Source organism: Priapulus caudatus, unplaced genomic scaffold (genome assembly GCF_000485595.1).
Source record: "Priapulus caudatus unplaced genomic scaffold, Priapulus_caudatus-5.0.1 Scaffold90, whole genome shotgun sequence".
Lineage (NCBI taxonomy): Eukaryota > Metazoa > Priapulida > Priapulimorpha > Priapulimorphida > Priapulidae > Priapulus > Priapulus caudatus.
In genome coordinates, this window is record NW_014577151.1 from 492,139 (window position 1) to 512,405 (window position 20,267).

The 20,267-nt window shown below is 42.1% G+C and overlaps 2 protein-coding genes and 4 non-coding genes across 7 annotated transcripts in view; 2 read left to right on the forward strand and 4 right to left on the reverse strand.

Moving 5' to 3' along the window:
• The window catches only part of LOC106804859 (structure-specific endonuclease subunit slx1-like), a 10,438-nt gene extending 2,905 nt beyond the window's left edge, over positions 1–7,533 (forward strand). The window contains exons 2-6 of one of the 2 annotated variants that reach the window (XM_014806218.1): positions 349–400; positions 1,794–2,039; positions 2,878–3,006; positions 3,561–3,767; positions 6,838–7,533. In XM_014806218.1, the coding sequence (XP_014661704.1) occupies positions 349–400; positions 1,794–2,039; positions 2,878–3,006; positions 3,561–3,767; positions 6,838–6,888 (685 nt within the window). In that variant the 3' untranslated portion in view covers positions 6,889–7,533. Of the gene's footprint in view, positions 1–348; positions 401–1,793; positions 2,040–2,877; positions 3,007–3,560; positions 3,997–6,837 lie in introns of those variants that run through there. The other variant, XM_014806217.1, reaches the window with a different exon arrangement.
• Trnae-cuc lies at positions 4,591–4,662 on the reverse strand. Its single transcript has one exon. It is a non-coding gene; the product is annotated as a tRNA-Glu (tRNA).
• Positions 4,754–4,825, reverse strand: Trnae-cuc. Its single transcript has one exon. It is a non-coding gene; the product is annotated as a tRNA-Glu (tRNA).
• Trnae-cuc lies at positions 5,556–5,627 on the reverse strand. Its single transcript has one exon. It is a non-coding gene; the product is annotated as a tRNA-Glu (tRNA).
• Trnae-cuc lies at positions 5,718–5,789 on the reverse strand. The gene has a single exon. It is a non-coding gene; the product is annotated as a tRNA-Glu (tRNA).
• A 7,855-nt stretch (positions 7,534–15,388) lies between the features above and the next one.
• LOC106804848 (serine/threonine-protein kinase NLK-like) overlaps positions 15,389–20,267 on the forward strand; it is a 21,292-nt gene continuing 16,413 nt past the window's right edge. The window contains exons 1-2 of the mRNA XM_014806204.1: positions 15,389–16,290; positions 19,408–19,537. Coding sequence (XP_014661690.1) covers positions 16,118–16,290; positions 19,408–19,537 — 303 coding nt within the window. The 5' untranslated portion in view covers positions 15,389–16,117. The remainder of the gene's footprint in view (positions 16,291–19,407; positions 19,538–20,267) is intronic.

Below are 20,267 nucleotides of genomic sequence, written 5' to 3' on the forward strand. Positions count from 1 at the left end.
CTCTCTCTCTCTCTCTCTCTCTCTCTCTCTCTCTCTCTCTCTCTTCTTCTTCTCTCTCACACACACACACACACACACACACACACACACACACACACACACACCCCACCCCACACACACACACACACACACACACACAGCAATCAGCAGAGCATCCCATTGCGCAATCATGATGCGTGTACGTGTCGCAAGCTCACTGTGTGAGATGGATGTCCGGACGCGTAGCCTGGCGGCTCTTCGTCCGGAAACGTTGTTGTGCAGATATTCATATTCGGGTCAATTCAACTTTGAACAGCGTACGTTTAGTTTGCAATGTTAATGTTATAAATATTGCTTTTTCTGTGCTAGGGACATGGTTTTGATGATCCATGGGTTTCCAACAAAAATATCCGCACTCAGAGTAAGTACTAAAGTAATGAGTACTTCACTTTCACCATGTGTTCATCCAATTAAATTAAATTCGATGGGGTGCATGGCATGTTTCACTTTTTGCTGTTTGGTTTATGTAGCGTCAATTTATGCATGCCTACCCCTTATACCGTGCACATCTGCAATACAGATCGATCGAAGATCGATAGCATGAACAACAATAACCTTCATGTTATATGTAAATCCGGTCTACCGTTATGCCCCCATGGAAACAGCTGCAATAACAGTATATATATCCTTTTCCAATGCCCACCTATTCCTACCTTTTCCAATTCCTACCTATCCCTCCCCCAATTCAAGCTCTAAATTTATTGAATCCATAAATAGATCTTTCACTTTACCTGCTCCCAAAATCGATCTCTTTTTTACCCTCCCAAATGTTCTAATTATAATATTTTACGCGATCACACATCAAGAAAAACGGCTGATCAGCTGTTGGCAAAAACACAAGTGTCACTACCAATTAAAGCCACAATTGGTAGCGGATGTAACACAAACATGACGTAACACAATCATGGACGGGCGAAATTCAGACAACGGACGACATGTGGATATATAAGACGATACATTTATTTTACAGTAGTTACATAGGTTACAAGTACAACTTGAACTATATGAATAACAAATATAATTCAGCACCACAACACAAAGCCACCATTTTTTACACTATGAGTCATTAAAGGCATACTAGGCCCATTGATTATGCAATGTTAACGAATTCTAAAGTAACTGGCACCTTGTGTAGTTAATAAGTACATAACCTTACATCCGAACTCGTATTAGTTTGTCCAATATCACTGCTGGTTACTAAGAAATGTCTAATTGAAATCTGCAGTCCAAGAAATCAGTTGTTTACAGTTTCAAACCGCTGCCGGCGAAGCGGGTGTGATACAGATTTATAGTGCACCGGACATTTTCGCACGCATGCTCGGCCGTACGCAATGCTATCATCAGTGATTTCGTAAACACGGACGCTCGTGATAAGGAACTTTTTGTCAGGGCTGTCCATGTGCGTCCGTGATTAGTAAGTGTGTTTTACTCCATTTCCATGTTTAGTCCGTGGGCGTGGTTACACCGCTGACACCTCTATTTCATCTGGCGTCCAAAACATACGGGCCGCACAAATGTTTACGTCATCGCTTGACTCCTGGATGACATTTACGGCACGTAAATGAATATCAACAACCGATTTCAAGTCTTGCTTGTAATGTAACCAGCAGTGATATAGGACAAACTAATACGCGTTTGGCTATAAGGTTATGTACTTATTAACTACACAAGGTGCCATTTACTCTAGCATTTGTCAACATTGCATAATCAATGGGTCTAGTATGCCTTTAATTTTAAACACCATTCACTTCTAGTTTGAGTGGGCTTGGCAGCACCCGAAGAAGTCACGCCGCCTTCATCATCTGCCCGGGAAACGGTCCTCAGAGAAGAAATTCGAGTATTGTTTCCGTGTCGTCTGTGAGATGCTACGGACGGCTCCGTGGGAGAGGCTGCCCCTGACCATCAGGTGGTTGAAGCAGGAATACCAGCTGGATTTCCCCGTAGGCAGAGAACCTCCCACACACATGCCGATGGCGTATGGAGTCGTGTTCAATAAGAAGGTATAGGCTCGGGCACATCATTTTCCTCTTAACTGGCTGCTTAGTCATATTTTAAGACTGACGTATATACTAATCAACTTCCGTGCGCTAGTGCTGTCTTTGGTTGCCTCAGGAAACGTGTCCTTGATGACCGTAACATACGACCTGATATCAAGCTGTTAGTCTATAAAGCAGTTGTCGTCTCCACCATACTATATGGAGCTGAAACTTGGGTCACATACAGGAGGCACCTAAAAGCACTGGAAAATATTATTAAAGATGCTTAAGAAAGATCCTCCAAATCTGCTGGGAAGACAGGCGCACTAACGTTAGTATTCTCTTACAAGCCAAGACAACTAGCATCGAAGCACAGTTAATACGTCACCAACTTCGCTGAGCTGGCCATGTTACCCGAATGCCTAGCCACAGATTTCCTAAGCAAGTCCTATATTCCCAGTTGCGACAAGGCGAGCGCACAAGAGGAGGACAAAGAAAGCGCTACAATGATGCACTCAAAGCCAACCTAAAAAATGTAACATCGACCCTAGCACCTGGGAAACTGTTGCGCTTGACCGCCATCAATGGAGAAAAACTATGAACTACTTTGGATTTTGAGAAGAAATGTTATGAAAGTAGCAGTACAAATGAGTTCTAGTGAATTTTTGCAACATAGACGAGCTCACAGTAGGTCAATATATATGCATTTAGCTGTGAGGTTAAGCAACTTTAAGTAGGCTAATTGCCCCCTAGCTGTATATTTCTATTTCTCTCCTGTCATATGAATGTGTTAACAATTATACTGTATTGTATTTTTAGAACCATTTCATCGTTGATGTTTAAATTTGCACTTTAATTACAGGTAAAGCCAGCTGAGAGGATAGAGACAAATTCCCAGCCACAACAGGCGGCTACGTCTGATTCTGACCTTCCTTCTCTGTCGATTTCAAGCACGTGCCAGCGTTGTGCAGTTTGTGTAAAAAAACTTCGGGTAATGTTTATATAATCATGACCAGTGGTCCTTGCTTTATCGGGGCATGTCGGGTGTGGGTCGGGTGTGGGTCGGGTGTGGGTCGGGAACCATGAAAGTATTCGCATTAAGCCGTGAAAGCGTAACAGCGTGCACACGGATTGTTTTTCAAAGACACATGTCGTTTAAAGCTGTTCCAGGTCCACAACAATGTCATTTTTGAGGTTATAGTTATCTTTTATGACACATACTGGATAGAAATATGCTTTAAATCAATTTCATGTAGTATTTTATCGCATTGAAAACAGCGACAGCAAATTATAAATAAGATCTAAAGTAGTTCACCGTTATTTCAATCACTGCCCATTCAAAAGAAGATTTGCAAGCAGACAATTCATGAGTAACGGTGAATGCTGATATATGATGTAAATACACGTATAATTTGGAGGGTTTAGGACTTGATGCCGCTTCTACTTTGATCATGTTCCAACTGCCTTCATCATATTACAAATTCTGTCAGTGATGTGTCACTTCGATTCTAGTCACGGAACAGCTGCTATTTTATTTTCGTACAGCCGGATGCAAATACCATTAGCTGCTTGGCTCCTACCTGCAACATGAAATCTCACGTTATATGTCTGGCTTCCAATTTCCTCAAATACACCAAAGAAAGCGATTCTCAGCAGATACTGCCGGTGGAAGGGAAGTGCCCCCGATGTAAGATAGAAGTGCTGTGGGGAGATCTGATTAGGCACAAGCAAGGCTGCTACCAGGACATACAGGTGCTTGTCAATGATCTTCCGGTCAAATATAGATTTAGTGAGCAAGAGAGAATATAAATGTAGCAGGCCCCTTGCTAAACCCATTTGTATTGTGTAATTACTGTGCAAACAGTAGAGTCTTTCGTTATTTGGCTAGTGAACAGCCATCAGTAATTGTCTTCACACTATAGTATAGCATCACAGTTGTACAGGGCCATAAACTGATGCCAGTCTGCGAAATTAACCACTGGCCTGGTATCCGAGGCCAGTAAATTTTCCGTGGGGACAATGAAACTGGTAAATGAACAAGCCTGATGGGTCAGTGGAAAAAAATGGAGTAAATGGTATATTAATGATATTTCAGCTTCTTTATGTGATGATCAGTCTGAGAATTTACCAAAATTTCCGATATTTTGTATGAAAATTTACCGATATTTACCGATAGGGCATCATATTCCCGATCTTAAGTAGGGGAAGTAACTAGTCAACACCATGTGTGTTTGTCGCCGCTAGAAGTCGCAACAACTACCGGTTTCTGGTCCGGTTCGGTTTCTCTTTTCATAATATGATGATCATTGATTTGGGCCTGTAAAACCTAGTGTGGGCCAGTGAATTATACATTTCTACAGGCCCGCTGGGCCAATGAGGGTGGAAGTTTTTCGTGCAGACTGATCATGTTATTACAGAATGTTATGCCGTGACTGGGTGACTGACATAGAGGGCTGGGTCAGGATCTGATACAGTTATTAAAGCCACTATGCAGCATTTATTGCATGGGGCTTCGGTCAGTGACACATATGCTTACTGAAACTAATGCTGAGAATTTTACTTGTAAAACTATTAGTTCCCACACCGGGAATCGAACCCGGGCCGCGGCGGTGAGAGCGCCGAATCCTAACCACTAGACCATATGGGAGCAACTGATTCAATATTAACAAAGCAAAACCGTCCACTTAACAAAGTAGAAACAATGTTGAAAGTAAGATTTGTACATGTAAAACTATCAGTTCCCACACCGGGAATCGAACCCGGGCCGCGGCGGTGAGAGCGCCGAATCCTAACCACTAGACCATATGGGAGCAACTGATTCTATGTTAAAAAAGCAAAACTGTCCATTTAAAGTTATTATTGCAAAATTATTGCTCAGAAACGCTCAAGCTGAAAAAAATATAGCGAAATATAGTATCACCTCACAGCGGATATTTTAGTGATTACACCAACTTGAAAAACACTAAGAATTTATGCAGTTATTGCATAGAAAATTGGATTTGAATACATCATAACACCATAGCATATTTGATTATGGCGACAATAACTTTGCAATTGGCTCCTTAGTCAGAATGCGTGCACTTGTAATTTGTTTGTGCACTAACATAGTTACAAGTGTACCCATTTTGCAACTAATTCAAACAAAGGGGCATCTGATTCTGTGAAGTTGACTCCGTTTCTTTTTTGAAATTGGCCGATAGCTGGCGCTAGTCCGAGCTTCGCAAGGAATGGTGGCGGTAATCAAAACAGGTTAGTTGCCGGGCAGACATTTCTCCCAACCTCGACTCCGTTTCTGACTAACCCTAACCCTAACCCTAACCCTAACCCTAATTAAATTTAATTAACACTAATACATTTAATTTAAAAAAAAGAAGATTGTTACCCGAGATTTCGTCATTATTCAATATGGCCGGTGCAGGGAGGAATGTCTGCCGGGTGCAAAATCCAATCAAAACTATTAATCAAAAATCGAAATCGAAATAATAACTAACAAAGTAGAAACATTTACGAACCTGAGATTCGTACACGTAAAACTATCAGTTCCCACACCGGGAATCGAACCCGGGCCGCGGCGGTGAGAGCGCCGAATCCTAACCACTAGACCATATGGGAGCAGCTGATTCCATATTCACAAAGCAAAACTGTTCACTTAACAAAGTAGAAACATTGCGAAACTAAGATTCGTACATGTAAAACTATCAGTTCCCACACCGGGAATCAAACCTGGGCCGCGGCGGTGAGAGCGCCGAATCCTAACCACTAGACCATATGGGAGCAAGTTCATTTATGTTTACAAAGCAAAACTGTCTGGTTAACTAAGTAAATACATCTACACTCCCTAGTTATGTTGCCAGACATCACCCTTTGGTTTGTTGGAACCTGGCTTATATGTTGTTGGTGCCTGGGAGATGTTACTGCAGTTTGTTACATTGAACAGGCAGAAAAGACCTTAATATGACAGGTGGTGCCATCTATTGGGAAAACTAAAGTAAACTGTCGGAGTGAAGTTACGCATACTGTTAGAGTTACAGACCGGTAACACTGTAAAGGCCATTGGAACCTAACTACTCATCAAATTCAATCAAACTCATATCCATTACATACGAGAGATGTCTTTCTACGCTCTTGATGGAGTTTTTTTTTTACAAATTCATTGCTAATTAATTGACAGCAAAAATTGTGAATTTATACAAAAACATTCTTTGTTTGCTATTTTTTAGAAACAGCAAAGAGTTGAGTTTACACTTTTAACCATGTTGTTCATCATATGAACTAAAAAAATGTCCCTGGAATTTTTTTTAAATGCTTTAATTTAGGAAATAAGTTGAAAAGATATACAAAAATTTGTAGTGAATTTCTAGACGCAACAATTTCGTAAACAAAGAGTGGCCCATAACTCACAAAATAAAATATTTAAAAAAAATCCCAGGGACCCTTTTTTCCTTTGATATGTTAGCACTGAAACGTAACAAAAAATTTTGGAATCGGAGTTGCGAGTTTCGAGAAATAGCGCTTGAAAAAAACACCTACTTTAGCATTTTTAACAACCGAGATATCAGCACTTTTCTAAATTTCCCATCATTGAACGCCTGTGATAAGAATTGACTAATGCGGGGATTTGGAACTGTTTGGGAGGCTACATACATAATTTCTACAGGCCCGCTGGGCCAATGAGGGTGGAAGTTTTTCGTGCAGACTGTGATGCGTAGTCGTTTTAAATCAGCAACCATATGAGAAGCGAAATAACATATTGTTTTGTACACAAGAGCATGGCTATGAAACGAAATTATTGTGTATCGCAATTTTCGTGTTGCACTCGCAGGTTGAAGAAAACACAGGCAGCAGTGAAGATGACGTCTGGCAGAGAAGTTGACCTGGCAACCATCGTGTCCATCGTCCCCATCGGTCCCAATGAGTGATATTGTCTGTGGCTGTGTTACATATAAAGAGGATGAGGATGATGCTTATAAATGCTAATTACATTCTGGTATGAGGTAATGAGATAAACTAAGTGATTCCAGTAAGATAAATGTATATACTATTTATATTAAGGAACCCAATGAGTGAAATTTCTTTGACATACTATAGAGTGAAAATATGTTTCCAATGGGTGTTGCATAAACAATGTAAATATGAAACAGGATAATTTAAGATGTAAAGAGGTTATATTTATTTCTTCGGCATCTTTGCTCTGGATTTATATTTATCTATGGTATTATTGAAAATTAAATTGGTTAAATTTGAAATGATTTTTGCATAAAAGGTTTTCAGGTGCGCTCCTCTTATTGCGCAGCTTCATATAATTGTGATACGTCGTCACATGTAATTATGCTTCAGCGACAGTTAAAGTTGAGTGGCATATCTCTGTTTTGCTGTCAATAATGAATTCCATAATGATATTATTTTTTTATCTCCAACATGAATGATAGTACATGATGTTACCTATCATGGATGTTCTATAGAGTCTACGACTGTGTATTGTTATTGTTACTTGAAAAAGAACCTAATGCATATTGAACTAGTGATTTAAATTTTGTCATTTATTATGGATGGATGGATTGATACACGGGATAGTCTGCAGCCCCGTTTGAACATAGCATACAAACTATCCTTATAACTTCACAATGATTATCTTCAAAATCAAGGGGACTATATCGTAGACAGAGAGAGACAAAGCTGATAAAATAGACAGATCAACACTGCAAATTGCAGCAGAAAGGCTTCAATTTTTCAATTAACCAGATAAGAAGGAAGTAAATTCCAATATGGAATGACAGAAGCAATGAAGCTAAACTTAAGCCTAAGGGTATCCTAAGATATTTATTTATGGTAACGTGCGTGTAAAGTTACTTGCCCGTCACAAATGATAACCTATGTATATGGTCACTAAGTGTAGCTTGTTACCCTTGGTGTAACATGGCCAGTGTGTACTATGGATCAATTAGGCAACAACGTCTCTTATAGATACTCTCTTTATTCCCGGACAATACCACCAACATGGAATGCACTACCACCTACTACCAAGAGTAAGACTGCTCCTGATGTGGCTTCATTCAAAAATATAATTAACAGCAGTAAAGAAATTGTGAAGATAAATTAGGTCATCAAAGCGATGCATGATGACCTGTACGTTTATAGTCACACCAGGCGATTAGTACAGTCTCAGACAAGACAAGACAAGATAATTATGACAGATATGTGTGAAGACCTCCGATTTTTCAAAATAAAAATTGACATCGTGGCGCCATCTATCGGGGAAAATAATTTACACGCGCGTATTGTCAGCATTGTGTGTCATTGTAAAAATGGTACACGGCGTGTTAGCAGGAGGCTTATGCACATTTACCTGCAAAATTATGAAAGACATTTTTGGGTATCAAATTCTGGCGTTTATATTGTTCCTCAACTAAGAATTTTTTTGAGGAGCCCCAAAAATGTGACCCGGGAAACAACCCCCCCCCATGGTGCCCGGTAAGGGGACCCGAAAACTGTTAGTTTGCCATATCTTTGCCCTTTCTTTGGTCGATCTTGAGCAAAGTTAGTCAGTCGATTTAGGGGTTCTTAACGATCAAGGAATCGATGGGCGGGTTTGTAACCAAAATTTCTCATAGGGGTCACGAGAATATTGTTCCTTCGGGTTCACCTCGCGCCGCCCTGAAAATGGCGTTTTCACATATCTCGCTATTTTCTCCAAAACGTTAGAGTCAATTTTGGGGTTTTTGAGCGTCAAAGGATTTATTAGATACACATGAACACTTTCAGACTCACCATGGCTTCAATTAAGAGATTGTTGTGCACTTCCGGTGCAAAGGCAGAAAGAAAGGCACATGACATTGTTCTTTAGCGCATTTGGCATGACTGGCACTTGAGTCACGAACCTCGAGGTTTTGGTCTTGCTGCGTTCGTGGTCATTGAATGTGGAGTTGTTTCTGATAGAGTTTCCATCAACATTCAAAGGAGGGCTGGGGATCTGAGTGAGGGTGTTACCCCACACCATCTCCTGATAGGCGCTTCGGCGTACGCCAGTCTGGAAGGAATTCCAATGAAGGTGGAGGTCCTTACTCATCCAGAAACCTGAGCGCCTGGAACATGAGCAACCGCCAGTTCATTGAGATCTGTCGTACACAGCCCTCTTTGAGTATACACAGCCACACAAATCCACAAGGTTATCTTTCTGTTGCTGCAGGGGATCACTTGTTCTGTTGGGCACCAGCCTAGTTGTTTTAAATGCCTTCTGTCATTCATCCTCATCGATCACTTATTCCATGAGCAAAAAACCACATCTTCTTGCGTCAGGCTTGTTGAAAGAGCAGGTAGAATCGGCGCCAGTGAAGCAGTGGTAAGAATGGCAAAGGCCTAGCCAGACGTCCTCCCTAGTGGACTTCATAACAAACATTGACATGTATGTTCTTTCCGGGTTCGTTTCAGTGTTAAAAAAAATCAACATGAAGCCTCAAAGTCAGGGTCGATTTTGAGGAACTGGGGCCATAAAGGCGAGAAGAATGAAAATACGTCCGATCAACTGTACCGTACAGTCAATCGCGATAAACCACATTGCCAACATGTCAATTATAGGGGCACACCATCCTGTTGACCGCCTCTTTCCTCTAGGGTTTCCATCTTTGGCATGTCATATAGTCTTTCACCAGCATTCGTGTAGACATTTCACAAGACATTAGTGACACAGAAATCTTTTTCCAGCTGACAGGAGGATGGGTTAGCCAAGCTTTCCGCAATTAGTGCATTAAGTCTGGTCTTGTTCTGCATGTCATCTGTGAGAAAGATTTAGAACATATCCTTCGGGAACAGTGCCTATCACCAGTAAAGTTAACTTGCCGGTCTGAACATTTGGACTTCCTTTCGAGGCGGGTGAGGCTCTTGATGCTTAACGGGTTATACTGGTGCTGCTACAATATCGATTCGAGACGCGGCCCAAGGCGTTGTGGCAGTGTATCTCAATGCTCTGCAGGACCCTGGAGACAACATTCCATGAAGGTTGACCCTCTGGAAGGACTGCAGCCTGCGCTCGGAATGATCACTGAAAGGTCAAAACGAGACCTTCGACATTGTGGGATCTTGGTGTAAGCCGCGCTTTTCGGTGATGTCAGCCAAAATCTGTTGACTTGAACTGTGGATAAGGGGATCCATCCTTTTGATGAAGCACTCAGTAATCGGGGTATCTTCCCCTCGAAAAGTTTCTTTGTCTCCGATTCACCGGTTCTTGGCAAGCATCTCTCGATTTGTTGAACAGTTGCTGCGTGACCTTGATTGCGAGGCGTCTCACAATCCACCATCATCGGCACTGTATGGAAGCTTCAGCATGTTTCTTGTACTTACCTTTCTGATTTGATAATATCTTCACTGTTCCATAGACGAATCTAGTGGCGACGCATAACTCGTCCATACTGTTTGCACTCCAATTCGTGAACAGCCCTTCCTACATCATCAACAATTAACCTCTGGGAAGATATTGGAGGAATTCAGGTCTTCCAAACAATTCTGAGACGTAAATGGATTGATAAAGAATTGTACGGTTGAACTTTTTGACAGTCTGATATGAACTTGCGGATAAAGGAAGGGTGATCTCCTGTGTGATCGTTGACGGCTAATGTACGGGCCCCTCTATTGCAGACAGATAGTGCGCTGAATTTCTGGCAGCGCAGAGTTCAAGCCCTTACGAAGATATCGTTGTTCCTCGCGATTTACCGAGATCAATTCCGTACCCAGCCGTTGCATTTGATTTTCTTGTGTTGTTGTTTCTTGCTGCTTGGTCAGGGCCTAATCTTAGAGAATGCATTGCCTTATGGCCATTTCATGGGGCTAACACCCTTGTACTCAGATCCCCACCCTCCTCTGAGATGTTGGGATGGAAACTCTATCAGAACCAACTCCACATCTCAATGGACACCGGACCAGCCAAGACGCAACCTCGAGATCGTGATTGGCATTTGTCGCTGCCGAACAACTCAAGTGCCAGTCATGCAAATGCGCTAAGAACAATGTCATGTGCCTTTCTTTCTGCAATTGCCCACCAGGAAGTGCACAAATCTACTAACTTGAAGCATGTACAGGATGGAATATGCAGGGCAGTGTGGGCTGTGTATGAAACAAGTGGACCGAGGATGATGTCGTGGACTGGTCAGTTCTGTCAGATATTTTGACTACGTGTTAGGTACTGTGCTGTACCAGGGTTGAAACCGATATTTCAGGAGTCTGAAAGTGTATCATGGTGTATCTAATAAACCTTTGACCTTCAAAACCCCAAAATTGACTAACTTGTTTGAAAAACAAATAGCCGAGCGAGTCATGTGAAACCCATTTTCGGGCCGCGCGCCGAGGTGAACCGACAGGAACGCATAATCACGTGACTATAGACAAATTTAGGTTCCAAACCACGCCCAATGATTTCCTTGTGTTATAAAACCCAAAATTCGACTTAACTTTTGCTCAAATCGACCAAAGAAGGGTAAGATATGGCACAATAACAGTTTCGGGTCTTTACCGGGCCATAAGGGAGGGGGGGGGGTTTCGGGTGTCAAATGTTTTGCGGCTCCGGGTAAAAAAATTCTTAGGTTTGAGAACATATGAAACCAAGATTTGACCCATTAAAATGTTCTTTCACTAATTTGCAGATTTGGGCCTCTAGCTGTTACGCTGCATAAGCCCTCCTGACTATGTAACAATGCAATCGTGTTTAAACCCACTAGTTGCGTATTATGCACCGTGGAACGTATGTATGACGATATAAATATTATCATAATATATTATAAGCATATAATATATGCTTATAATATATATATATATATGTATATACATATATATGTATATAACATATATATATATGTATATATTATATATACATATTATAATATAGACATATTATATATACATAATATATACATATGTACATATATACTATATTATAGCATACTATATATATACATATATAATATAATCAATATATATACATAATTATATATATACATATATATATGTATATATATACATATACATATATATGTATATATATATATATATATATATGCTTATAATATAATAATAAGCATAATATAAAAATTTTATTAAATATTTATAAATATTTATTTTTTCAATATTATGCTTGGAACTTAAATAATTCGTCACAGACTGCAGATATATAGCAACGGACAGGTGAGACTAAATAAGCATAAAAGGGCTACAAGTTTATTTCTCCTATCTTATGGCATTCTTTGTATCAACGTGTACATGCATGCACTGTTATGTTCTCATACTTGTCGGTGTCCACTACGCTGGATATAATGACAAGGTGTAAGTGCCTTCAGGATAAACCTAATAAACAAACAGGTGCATAATGATGATTGAGTGCAATGCAACTGGTTTGTCCTCTTAAAGTTGGGTTTGCGTGCACTGTAGGAGTGAAGCCTTGACTTAAAAATGTCAACGTCCGTGCTTCCACACACCACGGGTAGGCACTGATTACATATTTACATTATATTTTCGCGACATTCACTTGCGGTTTGTTGTCGTGTAAAAGGAATTATATTTCACACGGTGTTGACGCACTGTGTCGCCTCTACTGCTTAGCACTGTTTCGTTGTTACTTGCTCGTAGTCATGGCCTCCATATATAATACTATACTGGGCCGAACCCGTTCGAATCGGACAAATTATCACCGACGCGCTTCCATGAAATGCAATCACTAATTTAGGCGTTACCATGGCAGTGCCCCATCACATTAGTCATTAGTTGGTCATCAGAAATGTTAGTTAATTAATTAATGCTTGAGTACCTACTTCCACTATCTAGACTGCACACTATACGCTTTTCGACTTCGCCCGGTCAGAGATGTGTTGTGTGTGAGTGTGTGCTGTGTGCTGTGTGTGTGTCGTGGGTGTGTTGTGTGTAGTGAAAGGTGCGTGCGTGCGTGCGTGCGTGCGTGCGTGGCTGTGGAGTGCGTGCGTGCGTGCGGTGCGTGTGTGTGTGTGTGTGTGTGAGTTCGTGGCGTGCGTGCGTGCGTGCGTGTGCGCGTTGCGTGCGTGCATTAATACACATTGACCCACTTTTATATAGTTTTGTCATCTATTTCGCACATCTATTTTGTCATCTATTTGTCATCTATCTATGGCAAAAATGTGTCTGTTCGTGATATATCTGCACGTGTTGTGCAATTCCGATCGCATTAATCAAAAAATAGGGTAAAAACACAAGTACGTATAAAAGTTTCATAGCACTAATCCTCTATCCCTACGTTTTATGCTGATTGTTTACACTTAATGAAGTAATAAATCTGGAAAATTGTCATGAAAAACGTTGGAATAAAAATCTGCTAGAGTGGGGATCGCAATTTTTAACAGGCGGGGAAGCGGACTATCTATACACAGCCGGGATAAAAGGAAAGAGTAGGACAGTTATTGATGATTTAGTTCACACACGCCACGTACGCACGCACGCACAACGCGCGCACACACACACACACACACACACACACACACACACACACACACACACACACACACACCGAGCGCATCAAACAGACTGACATAATGCGTTGCTATTGGTATGCGGTCTCTGGTGCATATTTTTCAAATGCTAAACAGGTCGGGTCAGAGCACTATAGTCAACACGTAAGGACCGCACGCTGGGTTTATACTATGAGTGTATGCCAACGTTTTTAACGTCTAAATAATGAAATTACTCTGAGTCGTGTCTAACTGTTCCGTAATATCTGTGTTTATTCTCGCGACTTGTTCGAGCATATGGTTGCATTTATATCAAGAGTACATAATAGGAGATGTTTATGTATGTCTCCTATTATGTACTCTTGACTTATAATATATATATATATATATATATATATATAATTTATACCCTGTGATGTAGGATAGATATAGCGATCACAGGTTAGAACAGCTAATGGTCTTATACATGAACGGTTGGGCTAGTGGTTACGTCCCATAGTGTAGGGAGAGAGAGCGAGCGAGAGGAGGAGAGAGATGAGAGAGAGAGACGAGAGAACGATGGAGCGAGAGCGCGCGCGCGGGCGAGAAGAGAGACCAGAGAGAGCGAGAGAGAGAGAGGAGGAGGAGGAGGGGAGAGGGACCCGATCCGAGGCGACCGGGGACGCGCCGCAAAACCCGAGAGGCGCGCGGGCCCCACCGGACGCGCCCGGCGTCCGGCGCCGATGGCGGGGGCCGGCCCCGCGGGAGCTCGCGGATGAGGGAGAGGAGAAGAGCGTGAGGAGGGAGACGGAGCGGAGAGAGAGCGACGAAGAGAGAGGAGTGAGATGAGAGAAGAGAGAAGAGAGAGAGAGGAGAGAGAGAGAGAGGAGAGAGAGAGAGGAGAAAGAGAGACGAAAGACTGCCGCGGCGCGCGCGCGAGAGAGAGAGAGAGAGAGAGAGAGAGAGAGAGAGAGATGGAGAGAGCAGAGAGAGACAGAGAGAGAGAGAGAGAACGGGCAGAGAGAGGAGCAGATGAGAAGAGCTGCCTGCCCTGCGCGCGAGAGAGAGAGAGAGAGAGAGAGAAAGAGCATTGCGCGCGAGAGAGAGAGGAGAGAGAGAGAGGAGAGATGAGAGAGAGAGAGAGCACGAGAGCGTCCGTCCGTCCGTCCGTCCGTCTGTCGGTCTATCTCTCTGTCTGTCTACCTGCCTGCCTGTTTGTGTTCGTGTGTGCGCGTTCATGCGTGTGTGGGTGTCATTATCTCTTCCCATCTCCCTTCGCTCACTCATATCCGCTTACCCATCGATATATCTATAACCTGCTTTAGACTATAACGCCACACAATAAGAAAGAGCAATGCAAAATGCTTTTATGTTCGTGATTTCATCATAAACCCTGCTTTCATTTTAAGTTTAAATGAGGTTTCGTGAAGTTTTGTATAATATGCGCTAAATTGGCTCGACCAGTTTCTTGGCCTTATACTGGTTCGACGCTAACTTGCCTTGATATTTATTTTTCAGAATTCATTTACCTTTAGTGTAACATTTTGTTGTTGAACTGGTTTTACTTGTACTGTGAACCTACCCGTAACACGCCTAATAGCAACATACAGTTTAGTACTACGAAAAGTTCATGGACCTACGGTCACCTCGTAGACAGGCTGGCCTACTTCTAAACAGTTGAGTTTATACGCCATAGAGGGCGCCACTACATCTACAAGCATACTAGCGTATGGAAACTGAGTCAACGACCTTTACCTCTGAAGGTATACTTGCGCGTACCAGGCAGTTGCTCAATTTAGCACTGCGGACAAACAACAAAGTCTGTGACATAACGCGCAACAGGTTAGCCACAAAAGAAAGGGAAACCCGTACCTGGTGCCTCGCACTTTCTATTGGGGCCGATGAACTTTTAGTGAAGTGGACGTGCATTTGCGTGGCGCGCCATTTCCTCACAAGAGCGCGGGCTGTAAAGATGTTTTCTTTCCGTGTCGCGTATAGCCAGCGTGAAGATGTCTCTGTACATACGCGTCCGTAATATAATCGTTTATTAGTTAAAACAATATAAATCACGATAGATAACCGAGGAGCAGTTGGTACAATTCTAACTTTGAGTGCTGGGCGTGAACGGTGGAGCGAGTAACTCTAGGAAAGCTAGGAATCTCCGCAAAGCCAATGATTACGACATGCGCTTGAGTTAGTAGTGTATGTCGTGATAATAAATATAACACGCATTATTAGTGGAGTTGTGGTCAAACTTCTAAAAAGTGTCACTTGTTTGCACGATCGCGGAGCACCGCGGTATAGCTTGGTCACGTGACCGTCATTGTGTGACTCAGTGCTTGAGTCAGAGGTTCGCGAACAACCAACCATCAGCTGTACTACGGTCGTGTGAGACGTAATTTGTGACTGTTTCTCGACGGCTCTACCGGATTTGGTAGACTCACCGATCTTGGACGCTTTCCTTTGTGAGGCAGGCAGTTTCTAGGAACGACGATGGCTCGGCAGAACACCAGCTAGAAGTGTAATCGTGAACAGAATTGGGCGCAGTGAGTTGAGTTTCCGATCGCTCTCTGTCCCCTTTATTAGCTCGCGAACCAAGCATTCGTACGGGATACCGTGAACAGAAAATGACATTCTAATCGTCTTTGCACGGACCGTTTGGCGATGGTTGGCCACAGGTCTAGACGGAAGAGCGGAGGAGTTATGGCTTATCATGGAACACAGAATGCAATACTAGCAGCCGCACAGTCAGTTTCTGCAGGATACCACCCTGCACCCCTGTCTGCAGACGTACAGCCTGACAGACCGATCGGTTACGGAGCGTTCGGCGTTGTTTGGTAAGAAAGAAAATGTTCTTAACTTCTTATTCAGTAATACATGTTCTCTAGTGCCTACTGCACCCGTGCTCTGCACACTGATGCGTTAATCTGTTTTCCTGTATGGCTAAGATGGCCGTTATTTCTGCTTTTGTGAGCCTAACTGGTGAATGAACAGAATGAGAGACAAAGACTGAAAGAGCGTCGGGATACAGCTTATCATGAGGTAGCCAGCTAGCTACGTAGGGCCCGGCCTAATGGGGATGCATTGTTCGTACAGGTGACCAGACCTGGCACAAGCTCGCAAACAAATGCTTATGTACAGATCTATGTGCATTGTGTATTGTTCCAGTTCCCACCTGGTTACCATTGAAATACAACCGTGTTGCCATGCTGTATCCAACCATTACCAAGTGTAGTACATATCTATCAGGAGTGAATACTAACAATTTGTCATTATTCACCCCTGATATCTATGTATTCAGGGTACTCGACGACAGTACAGTACATTGAATTCAGGTGTACGTGGTAAAAGAATGGTCATGTTTTAAAATTACTATGTACCGCACATGTACGTAGATACGCATATAATAATTATCATATGATCAGCTGTTAAACATGTTGGTCAAAGTTAAAGGGATAGTTTACTCTAGGTTTTGGGGTTATTTTCAGCTAATTTAGGTTATAATTACGCTACAGAAAACAGTTTCATGCGTTCAATCACCGTTAGAAATATTTTTTTTTAATGTTTAAAACTAACGACTACAGTTTGATTACAACGACGGTGGCGCCACTCAAAGCCGCACGATCTGATAATGTGCCGCAAAACCACTTTCCAGCAAGGGCTACAGACGAGGTGTGTTTCTTATTTTATTCATTTAAAAGCAAAAGGCATTGTAATATCTTATAAACGGCATATAGTTTCATTTTATAATATGGATAAATTTGCGCCTAAAATGAATATCGTTCGGTTAAATAGCATTTAAGTATAAATATAATCTTACTTTTGTGCATTAGCCCTCGGTCTGTACCGTGCAAAATAAATTGTGAAATACGCAACTTTTTCGGGGTGGCAGCACGGTCGCGGGTGTCATGGCGCCGTTCAAATTTCGTAGCGTTGATGTGTAATTAATTATAACAATTAAATTAGGTATCTGGTAACAAATACGTGTGGGCATAGACGATTTGTTATACAGTAAGTACAGTTGTATGCAGTAAAATCCTAGAGTCTACTGTCCCTTTAATTGAATGTAATCAGCAGATTTCTACATGACTCTGCATGAGTTCGGTTGAACTGGTACTTTCTATGCTTTTCCAAATGTAATGCAGTTTTTCTCGAATTGTGCTTGAGAAGTATGTGTCTGTGTTTGTTCCTCAAAGGAAGAGCAAAATTCCAATCCCTTGCCTGTATGGGGGGCATGCTTTCTCAAAAGCATTGCTTGCCATCGCATTGGTTTTTTCTCGCTAGTTTAACCTATGATGGTCTTTTACATTCCCCTCGTATAATAATTTAGCCTAGTATTGACTGAGAACATGTAAATGCGTTTCAATACAAAGTACAACACACTACTTCCTTAATTCCAATACTGTAAAAGTTAGTGATTCTATATTGACTTTTCATACATGTGTTAGTTGCTAACTATTCCTTCATAGCAAATAAATTGGGTATAACTGCAGACCATTCCATTAAGCCTGGCGCACATTGCCGAACATTTTTCCGAACAAATGTTTGTCCGAACATATGTTTTTGTCTGGCAATGTGCGGGTAAACAATTGCTGAGCGCACATTGCCGAACATTTTGCAGCGAACAACCTCGTGGCGCCGTCTAGTAGCTGTGTTGTAAAGAGTCACATGATCAGCACATGATTGGGCACAAAAATCATGTGACCACATATCGTGCTGCTATTGGTTACTACTTTACAAATGTTCCTAGAATTGTTCGACATTTAGCGCACATTGACGAACATTCGACGAACAATGTTCGAGATATCAAACATTTCCGATCTTCAGAAAAATTGTTCAGAACAAATGTTCGGCGACTTTTTTCACCGCACATTGCCGAACATTTCTTGGAACATTGCTACGATAATGTTTTTGAGCAAAATGTTCGGCAATGTGCGCCGGGCTTAAGTGAACTCAGCTCTCGGCAAACGACTGATTGTCATGTTTTGCAATGTAGTAGTTCACACGGTATAATACTATTACTAGCTATCTTTACCAACTGCATTTGAAATGTTGTTTGTTACGATTTAACTTAGGTAAAATATCGAACTTAAAAATAAGCCTTAAAAATAATGTGTGGTATTATATTGTACGAGTGTGCAAGTATAAAGGTAATCGTGTGTGCTACTGCTAGTCATCTCACGTTGGCCAATTTGCATACATTGCGCACGAATCCTGCATAGTTGTAATTCCCCATGAGCAACAGTAGATTGACAATTAGGCATCAATTCCTCATCTGTTGTTCGCATGTCAGCGCCGCCGCCGCTCACCCATTACATGCGTGTGCGTCCATATATATAGCTGCCCCCTAGGCCTGCAGTGGGATCACGTAGCTCACGGGGCTAAACGTAAAATTGTTGCTGTGTCGGTGCAGTGAAATCAGAAGAGGGGTCTGTTGTGTGTGTGTGGGGGGGGGGGGTATTAGAAGGTGCCTACTGCCTCGGGCCTGTACCGTCTCGTATTAGGCTCCGTCTAGCATTATTCTGTCTTTCCTCCTGCAAGAATGTATCTAAACCTCTGGCTGTAGCGTAGGCACGTGTGTAGAGCTCTGTATCTTAATTCGTATCACGGTGATTCCGTTTATTAGCGCAATTAGTCGTGTCGTGATTAATTGTTGCAACATTTGTGGCAGGGAAAAAATTTATAAAATTTATTTTTCGGGGGCTACTTTTCAAGCTCGCGTGCATGAAAATAGCACTCGAAAATTTGGTTTGCATTGAACTCTATATGCAAATTTACGGGGGCTCTTTTTGGCATTTCTGGAGCTAAATCGCCCCGAGCCCCCGTGTATTTTTTTCACTGATTTGTGGTGTGTATTGCTGTGTAAATATCGTGGGTGGTTGGCGATGTTACTGTGTCTGGTCAATACCGGAAATGAATATAACCTGATGCTCTTCTGTTTTTGCTCGACGCAGGTCAGTGACGGATCCCCGGGATGGCAAGCGGTTGGCGCTCAAGAAGATGCCAAACGTCTTCCAGAATCTCGTGTCGAGCAGACGCGTCTACCGTGAGCTTAAGATGCTCTGCTACTTCAAGCACGAAAACGTACGTGGCTTCAGTTCCTTTACGATTAGCAGCATCCCTCGCATCCCTTGTAAACCGTACCTTTTTTGTTAGCGACATGTACGTGCTGGGTGCATTGCATTGCTGGATGTAGGATCGAGCCAGTTGCTTGTGCAGTGCTAGCATATTATGCAAGCTATGGCTATTATGCTATATGCTATATGCTATTATGCTATAATGCTATTATGCTATATGCTATTATACAAGCAACTGGCTCCTAACATCTAACTCTACATCTAACCACATCTAATCTACATCTGACTCCTACAAATCTTCCACACCTTCCCTACATGTATACACTTGTCTTCAGACCTACATATTATGTAGGTCTGAAGTTAGCTCCAAGAAACGGTATCGCTAGGGTTAGGATCCCCTATGTATAGACAATCCGTCGCACAGCCTGGTCGGGCTATAGTCTGAAGTGTGTATATATGTAGGGAAGGTGTGGGAGATTTGTCAGTATAATCAAACCTCTTGGCTAGTGCTGTAAGGGGCAGGTAAACACAGAATTCGAGGTCACCCACTTCACATATTCTTCAATGCTGAACTGGATTTTATAATTGCACTGGAATTTATAGCTGAAAGGAATTTAAGTAAAACGTAATTGCACATATAAATTGATATAGTTCACGATAAAGTAATTGAACCATGTTTCTCTCTCTCTCTCTCTCTCTCTCTCTCTCTCTCTCTCTCTCTCTCTCTCTCTCTCTCT